At 48.6% G+C, this 27,200-nt stretch overlaps 1 protein-coding gene across 6 annotated transcripts in view; it reads right to left on the bottom strand.

Annotated features, from left to right (window-relative positions):
* Nucleotides 1-4,386: 4,386 nt before the first annotated feature.
* Nucleotides 4,387-27,200, bottom strand: part of MORC2 (MORC family CW-type zinc finger 2) — a 39,065-nt gene continuing 16,251 nt past the window's right edge. The window contains exons 6-27 of one of the 6 annotated variants that reach the window (XM_019754256.3): nucleotides 23,883-23,991; nucleotides 20,102-20,261; nucleotides 19,881-19,992; nucleotides 19,229-19,354; nucleotides 18,573-18,652; nucleotides 17,632-17,714; nucleotides 16,994-17,079; nucleotides 15,225-15,365; nucleotides 14,975-15,129; nucleotides 14,735-14,863; nucleotides 14,138-14,243; nucleotides 13,681-13,813; nucleotides 12,350-12,424; nucleotides 11,884-12,264; nucleotides 11,192-11,323; nucleotides 10,666-10,720; nucleotides 10,108-10,249; nucleotides 9,770-10,000; nucleotides 9,586-9,679; nucleotides 5,924-6,112; nucleotides 5,738-5,830; nucleotides 4,387-4,648 (exon numbers count right to left, since the gene is read on the bottom strand). In XM_019754256.3, coding sequence (XP_019609815.3) covers nucleotides 4,580-4,648; nucleotides 5,738-5,830; nucleotides 5,924-6,112; nucleotides 9,586-9,679; nucleotides 9,770-10,000; nucleotides 10,108-10,249; nucleotides 10,666-10,720; nucleotides 11,192-11,323; nucleotides 11,884-12,264; nucleotides 12,350-12,424; nucleotides 13,681-13,813; nucleotides 14,138-14,243; nucleotides 14,735-14,863; nucleotides 14,975-15,129; nucleotides 15,225-15,365; nucleotides 16,994-17,079; nucleotides 17,632-17,714; nucleotides 18,573-18,652; nucleotides 19,229-19,354; nucleotides 19,881-19,992; nucleotides 20,102-20,261; nucleotides 23,883-23,991 — 2,881 coding nt within the window. In that variant the 3' untranslated portion in view covers nucleotides 4,387-4,579. Of the gene's footprint in view, nucleotides 4,649-4,696; nucleotides 5,646-5,737; nucleotides 5,831-5,923; nucleotides 6,113-9,585; nucleotides 9,680-9,769; nucleotides 10,001-10,107; nucleotides 10,250-10,665; nucleotides 10,721-11,191; nucleotides 11,324-11,883; nucleotides 12,265-12,349; nucleotides 12,425-13,680; nucleotides 13,814-14,137; nucleotides 14,244-14,734; nucleotides 14,864-14,974; nucleotides 15,130-15,224; nucleotides 15,366-16,993; nucleotides 17,080-17,631; nucleotides 17,715-18,572; nucleotides 18,653-19,228; nucleotides 19,355-19,880; nucleotides 19,993-20,101; nucleotides 20,262-23,882; nucleotides 23,992-27,200 lie in introns of those variants that run through there. The other 5 variants (XM_074321560.2, XM_088800931.1, XM_088800932.1 and 2 more) reach the window with 5 other exon arrangements.

Raw genomic sequence — 27,200 nt, 5'->3', positions numbered from 1 at the left:
AGGTGGCTGAGTGCCGGGTCCTGGCCGTTCCCTCTGGCCAGCTGAGATTTTACAGCTGGCCCTGAGGCTTGTGCTGTGATAGTTGGAGTTAGCGTGAGGACTTCAGAACTCTCTTCTGACAAATAGAGGCTCTCCTCCCACCGCTGCATCCCAAACCCGGCTAGTGACAGATAAGTTTAAATGGTGGAGCGCTGGTGAGGAGAATGAGAGCCCAGAGCTTCAACAGAAGAAGAGTAGTGGGGAAGGAGAGACAAATTGAGAGGAAAGGGTTAGAGCTGGCCATAACTTCCCAAGAAACCTGCAGTTGCTTGGGCAGGAAGTGGCCCCAGAAAATCCCATGGAAGCATCTCTGCAGAGTCCATAGTGGACAAGAGAGGAGGAAGGATGTGTCCACTGGATCCTTCCCTCTTACTGATCCAAGTTAGCCCTGGCTGGCAGCTGCTAAGAGCCCCAAGTACAGGCAACCTGCAGTGCAGGCCTGAAGTGGGCTGGATGGAAGCCACCCCCTCCTCACCCTTAGGGGATACTGAACCTGTCCTAAAGGTTAAGAGGCCATGAGATGGCTGTGATTGAGTAAGCAGCCAAAGACCTGTGGGTAGCACATGGAGAACAGTGAATCTTAGCTGCAAAGATTGGGGGTCAGGGCCGCAAGGGGCTTTGGGCCACCTTTCCAACTTCAGTCACAGCACCTCCAGATGACTGGCAGTCTGTATGGGCCTCTGGACAAATTTTGGGTGGAGAACTGGCCTTGTGCCTAAATAAGCTAGGAAACCTGTACTATCATCTGACTCCTTTATTTTAAAAGAGGAAATAGGCCGCGATTTGTCTGAAGTCTTGAGAGCTCAAAGGAAGGTTCTGCAGGACCCACCAGGAGCCCTAGTTGGACCTGCACATTCCAAGTTACCAAATGAAATAACCAGACTGAAAAACAGGCTTGGCAACATTTTGGCTCATTGTTGAATGGGATGTGCCTTGCCAGGCCCTTTGTCCAGTTTGTCTTGCTTACTGTGGAGATGGTGACCCCAGCGGTGCTGAAAATGGGCAGATAGTCTGAGGCCTCAAACCTGGCAGTAAAGAAAGCATATTCCTTTGGCGCTCTGTCTCCCATGGCCAAGCTGGCTGTTCACCTGCTCAAGGGAACCAAGAGCAATGTGGAACCAAGAGCAATGTGGCCTCTTGATTCCAAAGAAAGCCTCAGGGGTTCCATCTCCAGGAAAGGCTGAACCCTCCAGTGGAATTCTGAGGATGTTTCAGGCACCTTGGTGACCACCAACAGGTCCCAACAGCCTGGCGCAGCTGCAGAATGACTTTCCAACAGGGACAAGTAGCCAGTGGAGGCACCACCCACTTAGGCCAAGCCTTGTGTTCTATGTAAATGCAAATAAGCTTGAGCTTCATCAGTCTTAACATTTATGGGTCCTAGAGCTGTGAACTCTTGGCCAACACTACTTGAACCACAGGTGTGAAAGAGTACTATACGATGCAGGGAACTGGACCCAAGAGGAGCCAAAAAGCAGTCACTCGGATATAAAGGAGGAACCAGAGTTTTTCTTGGCCTGTTAACACATGCTTTCCTTTGGTAAACAAAAATGTCAAACCCTCCCAATCTGGTGATAAACACAGAATTAATCCTAAAGTGGGGTTTTTAATCCCAAATCCATGGGACATTTAAGGGCGGGGGGGGGGAGGGTCATATAAAGTGAACATTTTCTGGAGGACTTTGCCATTTTCCATCTGATTTTTTTGTACTCTTACAGAGTCCCTAACCCAAGATGCAGAACCACAGCCCTATTCTAGAATAGAAACGCAAATGGCCAATGAAGACGCTCCATCTCACTTAAATTAGTTCAAACCAACTCAAAAATCCATCACTTTTAACTTTTCAGATTAGTAAACAGTAAAGATGGAAGAGACTGCACGCTGGCAAGTATGTGTGTTGGGCGGGGATGGAATACAGTTGGTAGCAGTTGAAATTGTCTTTTCTGGAACGTCACTTAGAATTTTTAATACATCCACCATCTGACAGCCATTTCTCTTTGGAATTTTCCCTATATACAGACAGTTGAGTTCTTGAATAAATACATACACTCATGGCATTTTTCATAAACGTTAAAAACCGACATGTTTATAAATAGGAGACTGTTAAATGACAGTACATCCGAGACACTAAAGTGCTATGTGTTCAGAAGAATGTAGACCCATATGCGCTATTCTGAAACAGGTTCTAAGATACACTAAGTGGGAAACAGGCAGAAACAGAACAGAATGGATGTGTATTTGTGTGCTCAGGATGGATACTCTCTCCAGGGAGATAATGGGGATCGGGGACGGAGGGGAACCTTGCTTTTCATGGTTGCAGCTTCTTGTACTGTTTAAATTTTTACCACGTGTATGTGTCACTTAAAAGATTAAAGGAAGTCCACACCCCTCCCACTCCTTAAAAAAAAGGGTTGCTGCACTCTCATCAATTTGCTGCTTGAACCAAGGACCTTCCTGCCACAGACCAGCCAGACCATCTCCCTCCTCCGAAGCAGCCCAGCTATTCCCTGACAGGGAAAAGGGAGGGACCCCTCCATTTTATCTTCCCACCAAGAATGGCAGGAGCTCTCTTGGGAAACAGGCTGCAGGCAGCAGAGTGGGCACATCCAGAAGTGAAAGCTAAAACATTAAAGAAATTCAGTATTAGTTTTGGTGGGTGTTGAGGATGAAGACAGAAAACAATGAAGCTGCTGGAGATGAAGAATTTGAAGACAGTTTAAAGCTGCCATAGTGGAAAGAATGAAGAGGAAGGTGCTGGATTTTACTAAGAGAAGAAAACAGACTGAGTTCAGAAGTCTCACCAGTAAAAGTTTATAGTATTGCATCTTGATTACAGGTGTGTAAATTGAATACTTGAGTATTACCCTCTGGTAAAAATGCAGAACAGCTTCCTTTTTGATTAAAACAGTAGGTTTAGGGACAAAAGTGGACCACATGCTGCCTGGGATGGAGAGAGCTGGACGGGAGAGGAATCACCAGCTCAAGAAGAACCCCAATTCTATTTAGAGAATCTTCCAGAGAAAGAAGACTCAAGTGGTATTTCCCCAAACAACCCTTTCCCAGAGGTGTGGTTTAGGGAAGCCCAAAACCCACAAAACCATAGGTGCTTCTGGCCATGTGCACAAGAGGATAGACTCCCAAATCCAGTGTGGCCTGCTTTCCTCACAAGTGCTTCCCAGTGTTTTTGCAGACTTCACAAGGCAGCATGTGGGCCACTGCTGACCTGGGGGGGTGGGGGTAGATGCGGGTTTGAATCACAGACCAGTGGTACAGGCCATAGTTATTAACACCTTCAGAAAATACAAAGTCCCCAAATAAAGAGAAGAGTTGGGGAAATCAAATCAGAATTTTTCCAATGGCCATTAAAAATAAAACTGAGCAACTCTTGCCTTTGTCTTTGACCCTGAGAAGTTGAGGGACACAGCTGTTACGAGGTTGTGACTGGACAGGATGGAAGGCATGGTGTGCTTCCTGCAGAGCTGCCTCTGGAGTCCCTGCGGCCCACCTCCCACGCCTGTGGGCCGGGAGGCTCAGTGACCCCCTTCTGTCTGCTCCACAGCAGGGTCCTTGACTGCATGGTGGGGCTAGGCAGAGAGGAAGCAGCAGCAAAAGGAAAGGCAGCAGCTGGCCCTCCAGATCAGCGGGCACCATCCAAGGCAGCCGAGCTCCCTCCGTCCGACCCTGCCACACCACAGACGGAAGCCACCCCCCACATCAGCACCAGGGGTTCTTTCACACACAAGTTCCTTTCCTAAAAGGTGCTTTGGAATTCAAACATTCGGTGTGCTACCCAGTTCAGTGGTCTGACCAGTGTCCGATCTGTCTACTCCTCAACCTGGACTCAAGCTACTGAGGCAGGAACCCTCACTGTCCACAGCTGAGGAAATCACTCCAGCCGTGAGAATTTGGGGGATGGAAAGTAAGGCTGACTGGGCGGACCTTTCTTCCTCAAGCTGGTTGGACAAAGCCACAGCCAAGAAAACAGCTGCTAAGGCCGACACATCCCTGACCTGAGAAAGGAGTCCCTCAGTGCCAAGCCTCTTCCTGACCCCATGATCCCCTTGATCAGAGCCCCTAGGGGAAGCACAATTCTGGGGTCTCTTTCCCTCCCTTCTCTCTCATATGCCAACATTGTTCATCTTCTAGGAGAGTAACCAGGCCTGCCCCTAGAGCTTCTCCAACTTCTAGATGGCGCTGAACTTCCACATCTTGAGGAGCCAGGAGCCGAGACAATCAGCTTAAGCTTGACATCCTGACTCTCTGTCCTTTTTGCCCCAGAGTCTCACACACACACACACACACACACACACACACACAAATGTATAGTCTCACAGCAGGCACAGCATCTTGTTTCTTTTAAAAAATAAATATTTATAAACTTGGGGAGGAACATTTAAAGAATCAAGAGTCTCTTTCCCTCCAACAGCACAAATGTTCCATGTGAGTCAAACCAAGGTAAGTCCACCAACCAGTGAATGAAAACTGCCTCCCCCCAGTTCTGCCTTGAGGGACAGGGGAGCTGGTCTCTGGCTCCAGCCCCTTAGTCCCCCTTGGTGATCAGGTCCTCGATGTAGGCATCCAGCTCGTCATCTGTATTGATGTCTATGTCCTGGAATAGAGCAGGGCAGGGTCAGCTGGGGGCCATAAGGTGGGGGCGCCGCCTCCCCACCCTTCTTGCAGCCTATAGGGCCTGAGCCCAAAGTCCCCTGCTCTCCTCCCTCCATTCCCGCCTGCACCCTGGCTGTCAGCCCTGCCCCCCACCCCCAGTCCTCTGTGCACAGATGACGCCCAGATTTTCTGCCTCTGTCCTGACTACCCCAAGTTCCAGGTTGCCTTAGGTGCATTGCAGGCTTCTCAGACTCAATATAGCCAAAGCAGCTCAAATGTACCATCCATCCCAAGTTGTTCCCACCTCACTTACAGGCCACGACCTTTCCTCCACCCAAGGGCTCAAGACAAACCACAAGAATCACCCTTGTTCCTTCCCTTTCCCTCAGATATTACAGATATGCCCACTTCCCTCCCTGCTCACTGTCACCATCCAAAGTTCAGGCCCACCAGAATCTCTCAGCCCAGACAAATGGGGCACCTCCTCACTGGAGTCCCGAGTTCTAACCTCTGTCCCCCTCCAGGCCCTTCTATGATCAGAGTCTTAGATGGCAAACCAAATGATACCACACTCCTCCGGTGACTTCCCACCTCATACAGGTGCCACTGCTACTCCTACCGCCCTCAACTCCCTGTCTTGGGCCTAGGGACCTGCTGTTCTCTCTACCAGAGCACGCACACCCACTCTTACGGGATTGGTTCCACTCTCACATCAGAGGCCACCGCTAAACACCCTCGTTCTCTTCTAGTAAAGAGGCCTCCCCTTTTTCTGTCTCTCATTCTATTTACTTCTTGGCACTTCCCGCCGTCAATAATTCTATCTCCTCCACTGGACTGTCAGCCTGTGAGAGCAGGGACCTTATCTCGCCTGTCTGGATCACCTGATATCCACAAGACAGGCACAAAGTAGGTCCTTAATGTTTACTGCCTGGATGAAGCACCGAAACCCTACAGGGCACTTCCCACTTCTGGGCCACCCAATCCCATCTGGGCGTCATCTAGAAAAGTGAGAACTTCTATTTTATGGCTTGGAGGATTCTCAAACCAGGTGGTACATCAGAATGTCTAAACAAGGGCAAAAGTCTGATACCGTGGGTCTGGCTGGGATGAGGCCCAGGCAGCCGCACCACCTCCAGCCCTCCTGGTCAGGATGCTGTGCAGCCAGGGTTGAAACCACAGATTCCTGTGAGTGGGGAGAAGGGAGCAAGAGGTGCCCAGGTCTCCCCACCTTAGACACCAGGTGGTCCAGCTGCAATGAGAGGGCTGCCTGGCTCACCTCCTGCACCTTTTGTAGGAGTGCCACTATGTTGGTCCTCAGCTTCTGCAGCTTCTCCTCTGTTTCACGGAGCTTTCTCTCGGAGGTGCGCAGGCTCTCCTCGGAGGCCTTGGCCCGTGAGTCAGCACGACTCTGGTAGGAATGACATAGATTCTGGAGCCCCACTTCATACTGCTTGAAGTACTCTTTCTGTAAGGAGGGAAGCCGGAAGGTGGGTGCATGAGCTCACCGGGGCCCCCAAGTCCCTCTAGATGAGCACTGGTTTCCACAACTGGCTCAGCATAAGGATGCTGGATCTGAAGGAACGTCAAACACAAAGGGCAAGCAGTCTCTCTAGCTCCAGAGGGGAAACTCCTGATGCCCATCTCGTGGGGCTGCCCTGAGGACAAAGATGGGATCACACATGTGATGCACTTAGCAAAGTGCTTTGGCAGACAGCAAGCCAGGAGTAAACCTGAGGGATGGTTCTTACCATTCCAGTGGCACAAAAGGATGAATCACTCTCCCAGCTCCATCAGACCTTTCTAACTTTACAACAGCCATTTCAGCAATGCACTCCCAAGTCACACCCCAGTGTCAGAACCAAAAGTTCTCCTCTACCAATATTTATCAAGCAACTACCAACATCAGATAGCTCCACATTTGTGTAGTATATTTATGCAGCATCAGTTTTTACTATCTTCCCTGAGTCCCTGAAACTTCTAAGGGATGGATTAGTAATGTTAACTAGCAGTTTCTATAGACATATGAGACTTTTCAAACTTTTAAAAGGTAGCAGAATATTTATTTCAAATAAAATTTTACATGGAATCTCAGTGTGAAAACCAATTTAGGTAGTAGCTCTTTAGGTTTTGTTTCTTTTCTAAGTTCAAACTTACAACATCATGATCTATTCATAAATCAACAATGAGAATGACAAGGCCATTTGGATGAACACAAACTCACAATCGGCAGGTCCTAGGTGACCACTGCCGTCTTTCCAACTCTAGCATTTATTTACTTCTACGAAGATGTGTGAGCTACCTAGCATTGGGTGGCTCCTGACTGCTGTTTGTAAAAAGTGTTATTGCCAAGTATTTAACTGTGTCATTCACCTTACAATCTAGTATATTATCCTATTAAACCAAGATGGCAAAAGAAACTTCAAGTTCTGCACAAAAAATAATAACCTCGGCAGCACAAAATAAATGTTCAAACCTGCTTCAAAGTATTAAAATTCAGTATACAATGTCTTGCGCCTACCTGTGATTTGTGTAAGTTTTTTAACTTTTGTTTTAAGCTAAGTATGGACTTGCATGCAGTTATATATCTTTGAATCTATAATATTTGCAAGACCCTTGTGGGCTTCATGGAACTCCCTGTCCAGCATGATAGGAAAAAGGACAATCACTTAGACTGACAAGGACATAACGACCATTAGACGCTGTTGTGTCGCTGACATTAAAAAAATTAAAGTTTGAGTTATTTTAGGTATTACAATCAGGAGGACAAAGTTGATGCACTGGAGATATACCTCCTTTTACAAGAATAAGCTAACAGACTACTTTAGGCTCAGACGCTCCTGCTATGTTTTGCTCTGAGCAGTGGAGCCCACTGCAGAGATCCCACTGAATCCAGGCGTTGCTCTGAGTTTGACAACAACTTGATGCTAAAAGCAACAAATCTGACTAACAAGAGGATGCTAGGCCAACCTAGCCAGCCTATCAGGTATTTGTTCCCGGGATCTGCAGGGCAAGAGCTGAAGTGTGGAGCTTTCCGTGAAGCCGTCTTGAGTTCTACCATCTTCTAGCTTCCTCAGTGTGGACCACGCCCTCTCATCTCGCAGGGAAGTGAGATGGCACCATGACGAGGGCAAGACCCTAGTCCTAAGGAGTGCCTGGGTTCAAATCTGGGCTCTATTACAACAGATTCTTCACTCCTTGGAGGCTTAGTGTCTTCAACTCCTAGCCTCATTTCTTTTAAAGTGGAATGGAGATAAAACCCCGTATTTTTCTCTCTGGAAAAACTTACCAAGAACGTAGCTGCCACACGAGGGCCTGACATCTTAAACACACTAATCCTGCTATTTTGATTCCAGTTTTCTTCTCTAGAAAAACCTCCCTAGAAAACTTAGCTCTTCCTACCATGAAAACGCCCCACTTGATGTGGATGACGCCCAGATCCTCATCTCCAGTCCTGGCCTGCCCACCCCCAAGTGCCAGGGCCCAATCTCCATCTGCCCACTGGACACTCCCAGAAATGTAGCGCCAGTACTTCCAGCCCAACACAATTAAATCTCAACTAACCATCTTCCCCTGATAAAAGCCGTTTTTTCTCCCAGTTAACAGCTTTGTCATCATCCTCCAATTCCCGCAGGCCTGAGACACAAGGAAGTGTGTGGCCTCTGCCTCCACCCCCATCACTTGCCTACAGGCAGTACCAGGCTGTCAGTGCCCTCTGACACAGCCCTCACCGCTGGGCCACTCCCGCCACTCTGGCTCCCATTCCCATTCCTTCACCTCTGACCATTACAGCTGGACCAGCCCCCTTGCATTTGCCTCTCCCACGCACCCATCCTACCCAACACGCTGCTGCCGGAGCTACCCTCTCAGGGGCAGGGGCAGGACACTACAGGCCAAATCAGCCTGCTGTTTTTATAAATAAAACTTTATTGAAACACAGCTACATCCTTTATGTATTGTCTATGGCAGCTTTCAGGCTGTGACAGTGGAGTGGAGTTGTTGCCAGAGACTGTAGCCCACAAAGGTGAAAATATTTACTAACTGGCTCTCTACAGAAAAGCGTGTTGACCCCTGCCCTCAACACGGATCAGACTGACAATTCTATTAGCTCAGAACATTTTTCGGGCCTTCCCATTTCATACAGAGTTTAAGCCACTGTGCTTAAGATTGGACATTCAAGACACATTGTAGCCTGACTCTCAGGACTTTTTTCCTAAATGCTCAGCCCCCACCTGTTGCCTTGACTTCCCCGTCCTCCCCTTCTGCCCTTTCATCCCTCTGAGCCTTTGCTCACAAAAGTCCCCCTGCCTCTACCACTCTCCATCACTTACACACTTTCCAAAACCCACGTTTTCCTCAGACCGAGTCGCACTCTCCTCTCCCCCACGCTGCCCACATTCATAGCACTTGTTGAGCTCTACCTGGTAGCTCACGTCCAGCTACCTGGTAGCTACTGAATCTTAAGCCACCTGGAGGCAGGACTCTCGCTGCTCACTAAGGGGTCCAGCAGAGGGCCTGCTCAGGGGAGGTGTCACATCAACATTTGCTGGGTTAGATAAGACTCACTGCCTATTTCCACTCATCACAATCTTCTTTGTACCTCCCTCTGAGAGTCAAGTTTTAGGCACTTTGAGCCTAAGTTCTTCACTGCTGCATGGAACAGGTTTACTCCCTCTGCCAGGGTAGAAGAAAAGAAATGTACTCATCATAGAACATCAAACCAGGCCTACTATCCCTAAGGGAGGCCTCAGGTCCAGGGTCTGACGACACCAGTCGTGTTCACCAGCTAAGCCACTTCTTTTTCCACAAGGTAAAGTCTCCTCCTTCCCTCTCAGCATAAGAGAGGGAAGCTGGATGGGAGGCATACAGCTCACAGCTGCCAATCGTTAAGTCCCAAGGGGGGCAAACAGAGTACAAAATCAAAGGTCAGGCCAGACTCACCAGAGGAAACGATATCAGCTCATCTGAATTCATAGCACTGAGTTCCTTCTTGGAGATAGGGAAACTTGGAGGCAGGAAGTACCGTAAACAATTCCTAAACAAGAAAGGAGGTGGGGACCGGAAGTCAGAATGGCACGGAGGGGTAGAGAGGTCCTGGGGCCCTGGAGTGGGATGACAAACGCACCGGAGGATTTGCACGAGCAGGTCGATGGTCTCGTGGCTGGTGCTGGGGGCAGTGGTGTCAGGCTCGATGCGGACGCAGTCAGAAGTGGAGGGCTCTGCCACAGCCACGGCCTGCTGGGCGTGCTGGCCACGCACAGCCTCCTCCTCCCCACCGTCCTGCTGCGTGTCGGGGCTCTGATACTCCGGGGAAGGGGGCTTCATCAGCCGCACGTCCTCACTGTCTTTTTCCACCCTAGAGAGGACACAGTGCTCGTGTCACATGTATCCCAGCCTCCCAGGATGGGCACCTCCCCTGCCCTGGCAAACTCTGTCATCCCAGCCTCTCAGAAGGGGCGTTACCAGCGGTCCCTCGGTGTTGTGTCTGTGGGCACGTAGTCAAACTTCACTTTCCACCGCACCACATGCTTGCCCACCTCCACAGCTGTGACACGGCCTGTGTACCACTCCCTGTTCACACGCACCTCCACGTGCAGCCCTTTATCTGAGAATGGAGATGGGACGGGAGTCAGAAAATTGGAAGTCCCCCATTCAGCCAGGGCCACCACTAGAAAGGTCATCCCAGAGTTTGCGGGGATAAGAACCCGTAGGTGCTCGCCCCACTATGCCAGGGATAGGGAGCCCAGCCACTCTGGTCTCCTTCCCCATCTGTCATGAGGGTGCCAAAGAGCAGCAGGATGAGTGACTGCGAGAGGTGAACGCCAAGGAATTAGTGCTAAAAATATACATAAAGGTGTGCTTTCTTCAGAATTCTTCTTGGAATTAAACTTGGAACCACTGTAGCACGAGAACCTAGAGCCAGGAAAGCCTCCATAAGCCTCTGGGATAAGCTGCTGCTGGCTGAGGTACCCCACTTCCCAATTCCCCCACAAGCTGCCATGTATACCTTCCTGAACTTACCTTTCTGAGCCTTCTTGAGGTCAGCTGAGTCTTCTTCCCCAGCACTGTCTGAGAGCTACAAGGAGAACAGGTCTGTTAGCGAAATCCCCAATGTCCCCAAAGAACAGACTTTTGCATGACTGGCTGCCCAGGAGCATCAGCCGTCACCTTCACGTTATCAGTTAAATCACCATGCCTTGTTGAGAGCCGCTCCTTAAACCCTCACTGTAGGTATCTACCTCTGCCACCTTTATTAACAAGATAGCAGGCCAGGGGCAGAACATCACAGACACAGGAAGCAAGGGTTTCAAGCCTCCCTGATCTGTGTCAATGTGATCTCAGGCCTATGACTGGAGCCAGAAGGCAGTCTCACTCAGGGCCCTACCTGGCACCATGTTTCATCATCTGTGTGACTGAGAGTCTTTCAGATGAACTAGGCTTCTGGAAGGCTCACGTCACAGAGCACAGATGGAGTTGGTGCAGACTGCAGGTAGGGGGTGGAGACCCTGGGGAGGGAGGCTCTGAGAACCTCACCTTGACCACTTACCTCATTTGAGTCCTTCTTTTCCTCCTTCACAGCAATTTTGCCCCGCTTGGACCTCTCCTTCCTCCTCTCAGCCTCTTCCTCAGTTTCTTCCTCATCAGAGACCTCAAGAGTCCGCTTCCGACCAGGAGTGGCCTACAGCAAGAGAGGGAATACGAGGGGCCATGTCAGCCCTTGAAGTGCAAAAGACTCCAGCTGGCCTACAGGAGCTTCGGAGAGGAGCTTGTGTGCCTCAGTCCCCACCAGAGCTGAGCACCTCCTGACATTACTCAGTACACAGCAACCTCCGGCCTCTGCACCCACAAGACCTTTGCTCAAAGCTGTCACAGGGGAAGCCTCTCAGTTCACCCCACCCTTGGCCTGCCTGGCCAGCCCGCTGTGACCTCCCTGAGACACACCCCCCACTGCTGCAGCCTACCAAGGTTGTCTGTCATCAGACCACCTGCCTATGCCCAAAGTGAGAAAAGCCAATGGAGGCGTATAGCAGAGCAAAACTCGGAGGGAGCAGTGAAAAGCTCCCTGGACAGGGAACCACATTGCTCTGGGCCCCTGACCGAGTCCCTCCCCGCAGTATCTAGACCCCTCCTCCTCAGGGGCAGCAAGCAGGTGATCTCCACCGAGGCTCTGACAGAGCCTGATGCCATTCCTACACCACAGAGGGTGGGCTGGAGGCTGGAGGAGGAAAAGCATCTCACCGGGGAAAATTTACTGGGTGGCTCTGGCTTCTTGACCACTGGAGTCTTGATGGTTCTGGGGGCAGGGACCTCCCGAGGGTTCTTGGAGTTGGGCAGCAGAGATGGTGACAGTGGCTGCACCAGAGGGGCAGGCCGGGGCACAGTCCTGACAGGAGTGTTAGCAGGTTTTCGGGGTGCCTCGGGTGGCTGAAGCAGCCTGGACGTACAGGCCTCCTCCCGGGCTGCCAGGGGAGGAGGCTTTGGGGTGCTGCTGACGACAGGAGCCTTTCGGGGCTGGTGGGCTGGCCTGGGAGTTTGCAGGGAAGGGGGTCTGCTCGGAGCATTTTTGATCACAGCAGGTAAAGGAGGTGACCGAGGACGCTGAGGTCTACGTGCAGGTTCCTAAAAAAGGCCCAAAGAGTGTGAAAACATTGATCCTAGCACGAGACATCTGAGGAAAAATCCCTCTCCTGCCCTTGGCCTTTACCTCAGCAGAAGGTCTGGTGGTCACTTCCAACGGCAATTTCTTCAGATCGGCTTGGGAGCGGATAGGTGTGGTTTTCTGCAGGGAAAATGATGATGAGATTATTTGCATATCTTGGTACAGTCAAGCAAACTCTTTTTGGATCCCCATTATGTGTCTAGGACAGTGGGCAAATAAAATAAAAAAACCCAGGCCACAATCCTACTATTATAAGTCTCTCATTCTCACTGGCGAGACTAAAAAACACAGACACTAAACCATCAGCAAATTGCAAGATTCTATATGATTAATCCAGCAATTGTTGAGACTGAAAAAGTGTTAATAGACTCAATTCCCATAAAAGAAGTCAAAAAAGGTGAGAAAGGCCTGATTAAAATGGTCAGAATAGGTGGCATTCAGAAAACAGGGAGGCAAGCATAAAACATCTGAGTGCTTCTGCACAGACACAGACAACATGAGAGCTTCTGCACAGACACAGAAGTCAAAAGCGAAAAGCTTCAGTAATATATGTGATAAAGGGTTGATCCCACAAATGTATCTATAAAACCTGACAAATCAATTTGAGAGGAAAAAAACACCCAATATAAGAATCATAAGCAATTCTAAGAGAAACAGACAAATGTAAAAACTGTCCAATTTTAGAAATATGAAAGAAACTCAAATTACTAGGTTGATGCAAAAGTAATTTCGGTTTTTGCAATTTTTTTTAACATTTTAAACCACAATTACTTTTGCACCAACCTAATATAAGACGTATACCTCTGTCTATCAAATTTGCAAAAACATTTAAAAATAAATGTACTGCTGGTAAAAAAAAAAAAGCAGACATTAATACATCTTCTGAAGGGTAATTTGAAAATAGTTTTTAAAAGCCATAGAATTTTACAAACCCTTTTACCCTTCCAAATTCACTTCTAGAAAATTATCCCAAAGAAAATAATTATACACTAAAAATATGTATCTAAATATATGTTTGTGAGTGTGTGTATCATATGACACATAGATGTCATGATCTCCATATTTCTATTAAAAATATGTATGTACTTATGTGTACGTAGGCAGTCATAAAATGTTGGAAGGATATATAGTTAATGGTGGTTACCTCTAAGGTAGGATATTCATTTTCTAGAGTTTTAAAACATTCTTAATGAATTAGACCACTTTATAATATATAAACAAAACAGTTTATCTTTTTAAAAGAATACTCAGGGCGTACACGAGAACTGGAATGTGAAACTGAGCCTGAGGGATCAGTAGAGCCACTGAGGGTTCCTGTCCCATCCTGGACAGACCCCTGACACAGGCTGGCTCTGCCCACTCCCATGACCACGCACCTGCAGGGCCTCCAGCTTCTCCTGCTGTTGACGAATTTTCTCTGTCAGCTGCTTCTGCTTCTCTTCCTGTGTCTTCAGATCCTTTCTGAATGTCCCCAGGGGAACCTTCTGCTTCTGTTCAGAAGCCTCACATCTGTAGAGAAAAGGTACTAAGGAGACTGTGGCAAAAGAGGGCTCCAGGTAGGGCCGGGTCCTTCCTTCTCAGCCAACACATACCGTCTCTCACCAGAGCAACCATCTCCGAGTTCCCACGCACACAGAATGCTCACTGCAGGACACTCATCTATGCCATCTATGCTTACTTCCGGGGCACTTATTACGTGCAGCAAAGACAGATATAAAGATGTGAACACTGAACTTTAGGAGCGTACTGAGTTATTTATCCAAAGAGTGAAGAGAACAAACATGGTGGGAGGATGGAGATACCTACAATCTCCCTGGTAGAGAAAGTGCTCACCGGTCCTGCTCAGGATCAGGGTTCATGGTGCAAACCCAGGTGTCAGGGTAATCTTTTTCCACAGAACTCAGCTGAAATGGGAGGGTGCGCCACTTCAGACACAAATCTGTGACACAGAAAACACATGGCCCAAAGTTAGCAACTCTTACCAACAATATCTATGATCCTCCCAGCCAGGCCCAAGACAAAGATGCCCCCAACTTTCCATGCAAGTCTTCACTCTGACGCCAACTCTGCCTTCCTTCCAGAGCAGTACTTCTCAGGGAAACTTTATACTGTGGACTCTCAGTGCCCCCCAGCCCCTCTCCCTCCTCCAGTAGAATCCTGGCTCAGTCATTACTCACACTATTACCAACGTGGTACCAAAGCAAACATGGCCTATCAGGGTAGATGACCTGCCTCCATCAGGAGGGACAGGTAGAACTCAGTCCTAAGACGGAGCTCCCAGGGCCACCCCCGAACTGACTCATATCCCTAATGGGACTGCAAGCCCACGAATGGCAGTCAAATCAGGAGGCCAGTATGAGGATGGAGAGAAAAGAGGGTTATAGACTATGATGGGAAGGAGTTAGGAGGAGGTCCCGACCACCAACTCACCACACTGGATGGTGGTTGGGATTTCCATAGCTCTCCGGCGTTTGTATCGCAGGTCACTGGATGGAGGCTGGTTCCAGTTGGCAGAGAGGTAGCCAAACTCATCCCAGAACTTGATGATTCCCCGCTGGGCTAGAAGGCAAACACCCACACACCTTGTTAGGAGCCAGCCTCTCGCTCTTCCTAATTTCCCCCCCTCAGGCAGTGAGGATCCTAAGGCTGGAGGTGAAGAGAGGGCATTACCAATGGCGATGTCCTTCCAGTACTGTGCCAGGTGCTCCCCCATTGCCCGCAGCAGGTGTCGGTACTCCTTGGCATCAGCAAAGTCCTGCTTGTTGTGTGTAGGCTCCAGGACCAGGTAGGGCACATCAACGACCCCAACAACCCCACCACATGCCCTGCCGGGAGAAAGAAGACACAGCTGTCATCCCACTGGCCAAAACCCTCCCACCGTCCGCCTTGGGCTGGGAAGCTCCCCTGGGGCAGTACTCACATGCCCCCTTCCAGCTGTGGGCCCACTTTCTCATACATCTTGATCAGGCGGCTACAGTTATAGATGAACATGCCGTCCAGGTCCCGGTGTTCAATATTGACCCCAAAAACAAAATTCAGTTCCTTAGGTTCTTTAAGTGCTCTGGGAAGACAAAAATTCAAGCAGATCAACCCCCTAGCATACATATACCATAGAGTTTAAGAGGTGTTACACTTAAACTGGAGACATGTTAAACAAAAACAAAAAGCTTTACATTTTCATTCAATGTGGAACCTGTGAAGACGTGACAGGGAAGTGCACCACGCAGTGAATCTCAGCAGCCCTCATTGAAAGCATGTGACTTTGGCTTTTGGTAACAAAACAGAGATGGATTTAGGTGTGAATGGGATGCTGGGAAGCTGCTGCAAATCCCTGAGTTACAGTGGAATAAACACAAGGTTTTCTGCATACCTACTCCATTAACGGATAGTAGTTAATTTTAAAAAGGCAAAAATTCACAAGAACAATGAAGATGTATGTGAGAGAAGAGACCTTTATGTGATAAATGCCAATGAAATCGGGGAAGCTGAAAAGCAGATGGATAAGTTGTGGACTGACTCAGACAGAAGAAACCTGAAACCTATACCTGTGACAAGGCCAACAAGAAGCCAGCCAGGAATTCAAGGCCCAGAGCCCAGAGAGGCTCCAAACATGGAGGTGGGACAGGGAGATAACAAGCCAGGAAAATGCCCATTCTAGATAAGAAAGGTCCAAAACTCAATCTACACCATTATTCCACAATTGTAACCAGAAATAAGAAATTAAGAGTATTAGATATCAAGGTGGTAGAAGCATAACGGAATTTAAAAACTTTTTTTTTTCCCCCAGATTTTATTGGGCAAGGGGAACAGGACTTTATTGGGGAACAGTGTGTACTTCCAGGACTTTTTTTTTTTCCAAGTCAAGTTGTTATCCTTTCAATCTTAGTTGTGGAGGGTGCCATTCAGCTTCAAGTTGTCCTTTCAGTCTTAGTTGTGGAGGGCACAGCTCAGCTCCAGGTCCAGTTGCCATTGCTAGTTGCAGGGGGCACAGCCCACCATCCCTTGTGGGAGTTGAACCGGCAACCTTGTGGTTGAGAGGACGCGCTCCAACTAACTGAGCCATCCAGGAGGCAGCTCAGCTCAAGGTGCCATGTTCAATCTTAGTTGCAGGGGGCGCAGCCCACCATCCCTTGCGGGACTCGAGGAATTGAACCAGCAACCTTCTGGTTGAGAGCCCACTGGCCCATGTGGGAATCGAACCAGCAGCCTTCGGAGTTAGGAGCATGGAGTTCCAACCGCCTGAGCCACCGGGCCAGCCCTAAAAACTTTTTTAAAGTTCTATATTTTATAAGTTTTATACAATGAACACTTCATACATCCTTTAAATGAAAAGAAAAAGGAAGGAAAGGAAGGGGGAAGGGGATGAAAGGAGAGAGGGGGAGAGAGAAAGAAAAGGGAGGAGAGACAGACAAATGGACAGGTGCCAGTAAGAAGGGTTTGGTGTCCAACTCAAGGTGTTGGCCCTGCCCTGCATTTTCCTAGCTCGGGAAAGACCTGAGCTGGGAAAATAACATTCTCCTACAGTGGACATTTGACAAGCATTTGGGATCACAACATTAATGGCTTTCTCAAAGCAATCTTTGTGATGGAACGGCAACCTTGTGGGGTGGGGAGGTATTCCTCAAGCTCGTCAATAACCAGTGCAAAAGCTCCATACTTTAGAGACCAAAGGCTGGCCCTGGCACTCACCGCTGCTTGGCCTCCTTGATCCGCTTCTTGACATCAGCTTCTCTACGCAGGGTAATGGCTGTGTTCTGGACCTGCCGCAACATTACCTAAAAATGGGTATCGGCACCAAGTGAGGAGAGGAAGTGCTCTGGGTCACAGCAGGGAATATTTTAACACGTCTAAAACTTATTTTAAATCACATGGGTGCAAAACCACACCTGGAGATTTACTTCTTTTCTTTTCTACAGAAAATGGGGACAAATTCAAAAGCTGAGTTTCACTTGACCAGGCTTGCTGACATGGAAGAAACATTCCCAATTGAATCGATAATCTACGAAGGTGTGTCAGACAGGGAGGCGCAGAGAACTGCTCTGACCCTTACACTGTGTGTGACCGGGGCAGCTGACACTCTTCACTTCACTGTGGTATAAACTGAGAATACTAACAGTGTCCACACCGCATATGGTTGTTGGGATGTTTTTGATTAGCCAAGCTTTTGCCATACAGTGTGTTCAATCACGATTATAGAAACATCGTAACATCCCATTTTTCAGCTTTAGGACAAGGGGTTCATGACTTTTCTGGGGCTGAGCCAGGCCAGCTCTTGGATTCCACTGCCAGAAATGCTGGAGAACAGCTGCAGAGGTCTGGGGCCTTACCCTGGAGTCCCGTGTGAGGTCTCCACCTAAGCGTAGTTCTAATGTCCGAGCTTTGCTCTCCGCCTCCCGTGCCTTCTCTTCAGCTGAAACCCAGAAGAAACCATGATAAGGAATTTAAGTTTAAAACTCTTAGTCAGCCTTCCTGGATCCCATAGTGCAGTGCCTGCTGCAAAACGGGGGGTCGGGTGGGGGGAAGTGAGAGTAAGTGAAAAGGGGAGAGAGAGGAAGGGAGAGGGAGGGAGAGAGAGGGAGGGAGAGGGGGAGAGAGAGAGGGAGGGAGGAGGAGGGAGAAGGAGAGAGAGGGAAAGAGAGGAAGGGAGAGGGAGGGAAAGGGAGGGAGAGGGAGGGAGAGGGAGGGGGAGGGAGGGAGAGGGAGGGAGAGGGAGGGAGAGGGAGGGAGGGAGAGGGAGGGAGAGGGAGGGAGAGGGAGGGAGGGAGAGACAGACAGTGTGTCAGGCACTATTTATACGGAGTCTGCTTTTCAAACTTTATAATCAGAAGAGGTCAAAAACTGCCCAAGGCAACCAGAGTTAAACCCTCAGCAGGAGCTGAGAGTTATCAAAGTCCTCAGCCGATCACTCTCTATTAAGCTTCCAAGAAGCCCTCTTACCAAAACAGACCTTGAGATTTTTGCCCTGGAGTCATGAAAACCAATTTCACACATATTTGGGCCATAGGACAGTGTGGGATTCTTCACTCTGGGAAAGCCCAGGAGGTGACAAATGGCTGATGAAGAGCAAGTAGACTCTGGGGAGAAAACTGCACAGGGGACTGGCACGCACTGCGAGGGGTGCAGGAGGAGCTGGATGAGTGGTTCAAGAGGACAGCTTAGCACAGGGTGCTGGACAGAGCTTTTTCCTGGATCCTGCTTTGGCCACAAGCAGTGTCCCCCAGGCGACCCCCACCCAACCCCTCCTGTGTGTGTGAGGGGGGTGCATTACCAATCCGTGCTACGTGCTCAGCTTTCTTCACCTCCTGCTCCGCACGGGTCTTGAAACGGCTTGACGTGTACTTGTACATCCTGGGGGGGGTGGGGGGGGAGAGCAACCTGAGGGCCTGAGCAGCTCAGGAAGCACCCAGCCTTCCTGTCTCCTCCCAAGCTGCGCTGTCCTGGCCCCTTGTGATGAGTCAAAGCCAAGCTTATGTCAGCAAAAAGACTCAATTCTTTATTCTACTTGCCCCTTGCCTCCTGCTCCAGCTTTGATAAACAACCTCACTATTCACCAGGTGTGTCATTAATCCCACAGCAAAAACAAGCCTCAGTAATCGGCCAGGGCCTTTATTTTCCTGTGTAGTGTCTAAAGGCCCCTCAGCCCTGAAGCCAAGAGGCTCCGCCAGCTCACTGTACCAGGCAGGGCACCCTCCATGTCACAGAAGGTACTCACACCCAACCAGCTTTGCCAGCCAACCTCCATAGCCCATTGGCCACTCTGTCCCTCCCTCAGGACCCAGAAGTTTCTCTGCAGTAAGTCACAGGCAGTTTAAAGGCCCTAATGCACTGAACACTGTTAGAGTCTCTCACCCGGTATCACTGCAATGCCCCAGAGAAACATGGCCAGGCCCCATCCTCAGCCCAAGGGCAACAGCGGGCCCCTACCTGGGTTTATACAGGCAGCAGGAGAGCCTCTTGGTCTGCACCTTGTGCCCGTGGATGAAGATCCTCATCCGGGGATCAATATAGAGCACTGCGGCGTAGGCACGGAATGAGCGCCGCTCTGGCTTCCTGGAAGTGGCAAGCACAGAGGAGCGCTGTCACCCGCCCCACAACCAGCCTGACCAAAGGTACAGCAGGACAGCCTCTCTGCAGGCCCTCCACCTTTCCACCTCGCATCTTGGCTTCTCTTGCCACCCTGAAGGAGTGCTCCCTCAGTGTTGGCACCACACCCTGCCCCCTCTCACGTCCCCAGCACAGGTGCCCCAGATACCTGGAACCATCCTGCCACTGCCCCACCATGGACTCAGAAACTCCTTTCCCCTCTCTAGGCTCAATCTTTCTCTGTCAAATCAAGGAGCTGGAGTAAGAGATCACTCATGTTTCCTCTTGGCTTAGCTGAGGACCTGCTGTCCTTCTACGTTACCCCTCTGCCTTGTGGCAAGAAGACGAGGAGCTTTCAGCTTCATTAACTCTCAAACTGGGAAATGCAGAGATTAAGCTCTCCCCTCTCTCCCTAAGGTCACCTCCCGAGCTTTTCCCTGCTGAGAGACTGAACTTCGGTTCCAGGCTTCCCTCCCTTCCCAGCCACACTCACGTGCCCTCTGGGGAAGTCTCCGCCATCTGGATATCTCTTGGATTTGAGATGATGTCTAGCTCTGGCTCTCCATTATCCATGAGTTTGAGATTGAAGATGATCACCAGTGTTCCTGGGGAACAGAAATCCTCCTTTTGTTCTGCCAGGCACCCCCGGCCCCTTCCCAAATCATCGTGGCTCTGGCGCTTTGGATTCTAGGGGATGCAGAATCCCCTACTTACCACTGTCCCCGGGAATCTTCATGAACTGAGTCATCACTTCCTCCTCACTGCGGAAGGGAGAATACTTGTAGATGAGCTCTGTCTCAATGGAAAACTTCTCCACGTTGTCTATGACAGGTTCCCGGGACCGAGCATTCCAGCTGGGCAATGGGACTATCACCTTTGGAGTAAGTACAAGCAGACATTTTGAGGGAGACCCCAGAACAGCCTTACCCAAAAAAGTGCGTCCATCTTGTCCCCCCCCCACACTGTCTGGGGCGAGAGGCCCAAGCTCCGCAGCCTGGTGCCAGATGCTCTGGCTGCGGCCCCTCCCAAGATTCAGCCTCACATCTTCGGTGCCCTGGGGCATGCTGGCTTATGTCCTGGGGGTCTCTGCATAGGCAGCTCCTTGCTTGGGCTGTTCCTGGCTACTTTCCTAGTTTGGTAATAATTCTACCTTTCCACTAGGAAAACGTATTTGCAATTACCTAGTGAAGCCGAAGATACACATAAACATAATCTACAACTCAGCAATTCCACTCCCAGGTATATATTCTAGGAGAAACTTTTGTACATATGTATCAGCAAATATGTAAGAACAGTAAAATATCCACTACAGAGTGGATAAACTGCAGCATATTTATACAATGGAATACTGTGCAGTGAGGAACATGACCAAACTAATAGCTACTAGTATCAACATAGATGAACCTCACAATGTTACATGAAAGCAGCAAAATACAAAAAAAAAAACCTACGACTCCATTTATATATTCATAAAAAGGCAAAACTAAACTACAAGTATGCATACACAGGTGACAAAACTGTAAAGAAAAACAAGGAACTGATCATCACAAAAGTCACCTGAAGGCAGTTCCTTCAGAGGTGCAATAGGGAATCTGATTAGTGAGGGGCACACTGGGGACTTCTATCTTCAGTCTATGATGGTGGCTACACGGGTGTTCATTTCATAAATATTCGAATTTAACCTTATGTGTAAGTAATGTTTTATTTTTTTTTCCCCTTCTTATGCCTCCCCCCAACCCCACTCCAGTTCAAGCCGTTGTTTCTGAGTCTGGTTGTGTAGGACACACACAGCTCCCTGGCCCATGCTGGTATTATGAGCCTTGCGCTGCCCCTGGCTGAGGCAGTCGGTCAACTTCAGACTGGACTCTTATTTTCTTATTTTTGGTTCGATTCGAACCAGGACCTCGGCATTAGGAGCACGGCGCTCCAACCACCTGAGCCACCGGGCTGGCCCCCAAGTAATGTTTTAAAAACGCCTACCCTCGTCAATTATACCTCTATGACACTGGAAAAAATCCTACTCCTTCTTCAAAAACCATACTTCAAATGCCACTTCCCCAGAGGCCTGCCTTGGAGTGCTTGTTCCCTTCAACCAGCCAACTGCCCAGGGAGCCCTGTGGATGGCTGACTGCTGAGATTCCCTCTGTGAAGCAAACTAATCCAGGCACCTTAGAGGTTCAAAGGAGATAGCCCACCGTGAGGAAAAAAGAATTCTGTTTTTTAGCAAGTGCCAGGGTAATACACTGTTAAGAGTTTCGAGACATTTGCTGGTTTCTAAGACGCTTCATGTCTATACAATCCAACCCTAGAGGTACTATGGACACATTCCCATCCAGCCAAAAATGATATTTTGAAATCTTGGCTGAGTTCACATGAGAGTACACATCCAGAACAGTGACCTAGCACCAAGTAAGGAAAAAATGTCAACCAAGGTTTTTCACCAGGGAACTGAGTTCCATTTGTGTTCTGTGAATCTGTACCTCGCTCTGCACCTCCCATACTTCACAGCAGCCCCAGATGACAATGGCATTATTGAAACCGTAGGCATTCACTTCCACTGGCATCCATCCCTGCCACTGGAACACTTCTTTAGTTTCAATGTCACCACTTTCCTGGTTTTCCTCCTACCCTTCTGGCCACTCATGTCTCCTCTGCCACTTTCTCTTCTCCCCAGCCTTCAAACATCAGCACGCCTGAGATCCCAGGTCCTTTTCTCACTCGACACACTCCTTCAAGTTGACCTCATCTGCTACCAAGAATCCTGAAGCCCAGGCCTCCCCCAAGCTCCAGACCCAGACTTAACTTTGCATGCCTAGGACAACAAAACACTCTTCCCCTACCAGTTGCCTCTTCCATTCTTCTGCAGCTCGAGAAAGCCCACTATGCCCAGCTGCCACACCAAGAACCTGAGTCATCTATGACCCTTTTTTCCCCTTTCCTAATGAGCAAACACCAAATATGTGGGTCCAACGTACTGAAGAGATGAAGACTCCTATTTCTCTCACCTCCCTGCTTTGAGTCCCACCAGGCTACACACAGCCAGGGCCTTCCAACTGGTCCAATCCAACAGCCAAATCCTCCCAATCCAATCACCACACAATAACCAAACTGATCTTTTAAAGACAACCTGAGACTGCTACACCCTTGCTTAACTTCCCTTTAACGATTGCACCAACGCCCTGAGGTCAAGCCTGACCTGGCCCTCCCTGCTCTTCATAGGCTACCACCTTTCTTCAGGTGGCCCCTCTGCCAAGTCCCTTCCCACAGCCTCACCAGCCCTCAGGGTCGTGAACAGACTATTTCTATTGATATACACACCCTCCTCCCACCACCCTCAGTCAGTAAGGAAACAATCCTGAAAACCCCAGCCTGGGCTAAGTTCTTCTGCCCTACCTTCCCCAGAAGTCTGCTCTTCCCAGCTGCAGCACTTCCCTCACTCTATGCTGAATGAACTGACACATTTATCAAAAAGGCAAACAAATCCACTGGCTTGCCAAGCAAAGATGGTAGGAAAAAAGATAGCCTTCTATTCCCTACATGAACTAATTTGCTATGATTTAGGCTCACATCTAAACAGGGCCAGCACAAATTTAATCATAGCTAATTAACAGAAATGAATTTAGATTAAAACTTGGACTGAATTCACCTATTTGCTGACATGACAGCCATAGATTTCTCTCTGTAGACCTCCATTTCTCACATATGAAAGAAAATAAGAGTCCAGTCTGAAGTTGGGCAGACCAAGGCCTTCCCCGATTCATCCCCCTGAGGGGGCAAACACCTCCCTAGACCAGCTCTGCAGATAACAGAGCCACCAGGCAACAAAGAGTATCAACTGAGTACGTGTTTAGCTCATATAGTGAATTAATTACCAAATATTTTAAAATCAGAATAGATTCATTAGGCCTTACTTTCAGCATAACGATAATCAGCTGGGACTGTGTATCAGCTGCCATTTAGCAAAGAACTTACACTGATATTTTCCAAATGCTCACCAGCTTCACTATCTGCCCAGGCTCTGTAAGTATCAGACTTGTGGCTGACATAGATGCTTAGAGCAACATATTTCCTCAAAAGGAAAATGCACTCACAGCACATTCCACAAAATCACCATCATATGGGAAAGACAGTGCTGCTCCAGCTGTGGTTTCTACCGATACTCACGGAAACCCAAAATACTCCCCACGATAAAACAACTCTCCATAGTGACAACCTGCCAGACTGAATTCAAGCTGCAGATCTAAGGGAGCTGCAAATACAATTCTCGGTTCCTGCCACTTGATGGCGTGAAGCTTTGAATTTTTACTTCCTCTCACATTAAGGTATCTGCCTTAACCCCTCAACCAATTCATCCACCCAGCTAATCCCATTAACAGGGGGCATGGCTGCAATCTTGCAACACCAAAGAGCCAAGCATTGCAAATGATCTATGAAAACAGCCTGGCAGACCCAGGAAATGTGGACTGGTGACTCATACCACGAGTATGGGACCTACTTCATCAATGCCTTCCTCCTCATGAAAGGTACGAGACAGGAAGAGGCAGGTCATGGTGTCTTCCTTCTTGGTGAAGAGGATAAAATCCTTCCCAATGCGCATTGAGCCCCTGAAAGGGAAGCAGAAATAGGTTACTCTCCCAGGGATTCAAAAGCTCATATGAAAAAAAGAGCAAATCTACCCTCTGGACATCACTGAACTGCCTTTGGGGGACTCCCCTAAAGGCCTCGCTAAGGTCTCAGGACCCGAGTTGAGTTCCACAGCCCTCGTTCCTTCTCCTTCCATCTGACACGCCTCCCCTCTGCTCTTCCACTGACTTGAGTCTTTCCTTATAACCTTCTCAACCACACTTTGCCACAATGCAGAGCTCTCTCACCACCCTTCTAGGGCACATTCACCATCAATCATCAGCTCCAGGTTAGTGGCACCCCCACGTCACCATTGTGGCTACAATGGTAACAACCCGGCCTCCCATGCTCTGGGTTTATCTCAGCCACACAAGGGCTGCTATACCCTCTGACTGTGCCACCACCAGATTTCACTCTAGTAACTGACACCTTCAATACATCATCTTCCATGCTAACTGCATCCAGTTCCCATCCTGTCCTTCCTTCATTGATACAAACTCCCCTCCTGTCCACTCACCAAACGACAGCACCATCAAGGGAACGGCCCACTGCCTATGCTCACAAATCCCCCAAAGACCGGTACTATCCCAAGGCTCAGCCAAACGCAGGGGCTAACCATGTAAAATCTAATTCTTGATCACAGTTTTGAGAAGGTCTATGACTGGCTCAGGTCCTATTAACTACAGCCATCTTCTATCTCAAAAGTGTTTTGCCACCTTGAGCTCATTATGACACAGGCAGGTCCCCGATTTGGGTTTCTGGGAAATGTGCCTTAACACTGACTTCCACAAGGCAAAAGTCTGAATTCAATCAACTGCTTCTTCCGCTGTTTGGCCAGATTAAGCCATGCAAGCAGCAGGCCGGGACAAGCCTTTGCAGACAACATGGAACAGTTACCCGGCAGAAGCACTACAGCGGTGGGAGGACTGCCCACTGAACAATGGGGCTGTGCAGCTCCTTTCATCTGAGCAGCTTCTGCGGCCTTATGGCTATTATCTCATCAACCTTCATAATACACTAGGGAGGTAATGGCAGTAAAATGCCTTATTACACTCATCTATGTACAAATACAAACCAGGCTGGCATGCCAAGCACACAAATGAGTGCCATGTCCAATTTCCCCAAATGCACAGGAAAACGCCCAACACACTTGGCACCCTGGTGGCTGCCAAGTTCTGTTTCTCTTCCTCCAGCTCCCGAGGTTCTGGCAATCCTCCTTCACCTGACAATTTCACAATCCTCCGTCTTCTTCCCTAAAGCTTTTTGGGTGGCAAAATGAGGCCCTTTATCTTGCCTTCTGTCAAAGCTAATTCTTGCCCTAATTTGGTAAAAACTTTGCTTTGTGCCTCTTTCTTCCCCCTGTCTTTGAACGTGACATTGGAGGCTGAGCAGCAACAACCCAAAAATGCCACCTCTCTACCGATTTCCCTGTTTCTCAGCCCTATTCTCACCACAAATCACTTCCTCCTGAAACTCTTTTCCACCTGTGGATTACTTCTATACTAATTTCAAAATGAATTCACTCTGAACACCAGATGGCTCCATCTCAATGGATCCTCTACAAAAATTGTTCTACTAAAATATGCTAATAACAACACTCTCAACTTCTGTACACTTTCCTTCCCAGTCTTCTAAGCACTTTCAGAGTCACATTTCAGCTGCTCCTAAAACTTGCTCTGGAAGGGAGAACGTCAGCGATTAGAATCCTGTTTTGTAGATTAGGAAACACATTCAGAGATGAAATGATTTGCCTGAGGCCACAGAACTAATAAGACAGGTAGGAGGCGGCTGATGTACAGTCCAGATGGTAAGTCAAGGTTTCTTACATCACATTGCCTCTAAGGGAGTTAGATCACCACACCAGAATCACCTAGGGAACCTATGAAAAATGCAGATTCCTAGGGCCCACCCCAGACTCACTCAATCAGGTCAGGAACCTGACATGGAAAGATCGAAAAAGGGAGAAATTTTTTTAAAAGCTAGAAACCAGGCGAGGGCTCTCGTAGCAATGTTAACATTTAATCCTTAACCAACTCAGTAGGTATTATAATCCCAATTTACAAAGGAGAAAAGCTGAGGCTCAGAGAATAATTAAGTGGCTGAGGTGAGATCTGAACTTCAGTTCGTCCGACTTAAGTGAGATGGACACAGCTCCAGCTTTCCAGTCAGAAAGGCCTGGTTCATATCTCTGCTCCACACTTGGGCACTTTTATACTTTTGGGCAAATCGCTTCACCCCTTTAAACCTCAATTTCCTAATCTGAAAATAAGAATAGTACCTACACCTCAGAGGACTATAGTGAGGATCATTCACGTCAAGTTTTTAGCGCAGTGTCTGGAAAATGGGAAAGTGCCTGTTATTGCCATTTGGTTCCTGTCCTGAGAAACAAGTCAAAAAGTCCGGGGACTGGGTCCCTGATGTCTTTGGGAACACTCTCTTCCTTACACACCCAGAGCACACTGCGTATGAGGACAACCAATGCTGTTGACGGACCAAACCATCACCCTCTCTCTCAAACAAAACACGTTTCCACAGCAAAACTGGAAACATGACTCAGAATTCCATTTGTACAAACTCCATTCCACTAAATCTTATTCCATCCAAAGGTATGTACAGCTGGAAGTGAGCATTTCAGAAATAGAAATCTTTCTCCTGGGGCTTCACTCAAAACCAGAACAACACATTCCAAATACCAAACAAGTGGGAACCAAGGGCTGAGAAAGAAGTCCCAAGGGATTTGAAGACATTAGGTAGGTCCCTACTACAGGACCTAGCAGGACACGTGAGTGGAGACCTCGTCCACTGAGAGGGAGGGTTTGGGTCTCTCTTACTTACCCTGGATCCCCAGGGTCTAGCAGGAAGCGTGACATGTGGCAGGTGCTCAGAAAAAATGGCAGAGGCCATAAAGCGACCCCCTCACTCAGATACGAGGTCTGATAATTAAGTTCGCAAACTTGTTGCAACAATGTTGCTACCGTTTTTTTATATCAGAGGAATTATTCATTATGAATTTGTACCAACTAGACAAACAATTAACCAAGTTTACCATTTGGAAGTGCTGAAAAGGCTGCATGGAAAAGTTAGATGACCTAAACTTTTCGCCAACGATTCATGGCTCTTGCATCACCACAATGCACCAGCTCACACAGCACTGTCTGTGAGGGAGTTTTTAGCCAGTAAACAAATAACT

This window comes from Rhinolophus sinicus, chromosome 9 (assembly GCF_057876585.1).
Source record: "Rhinolophus sinicus isolate RSI-liver-muscle chromosome 9, RSI-T2T, whole genome shotgun sequence".
Lineage (NCBI taxonomy): Eukaryota > Metazoa > Chordata > Mammalia > Chiroptera > Rhinolophidae > Rhinolophus > Rhinolophus sinicus.
The sequence above is the reverse complement of the archived record's forward strand: the minus strand, read 5'-3'. Positions and strand labels throughout refer to the sequence as shown.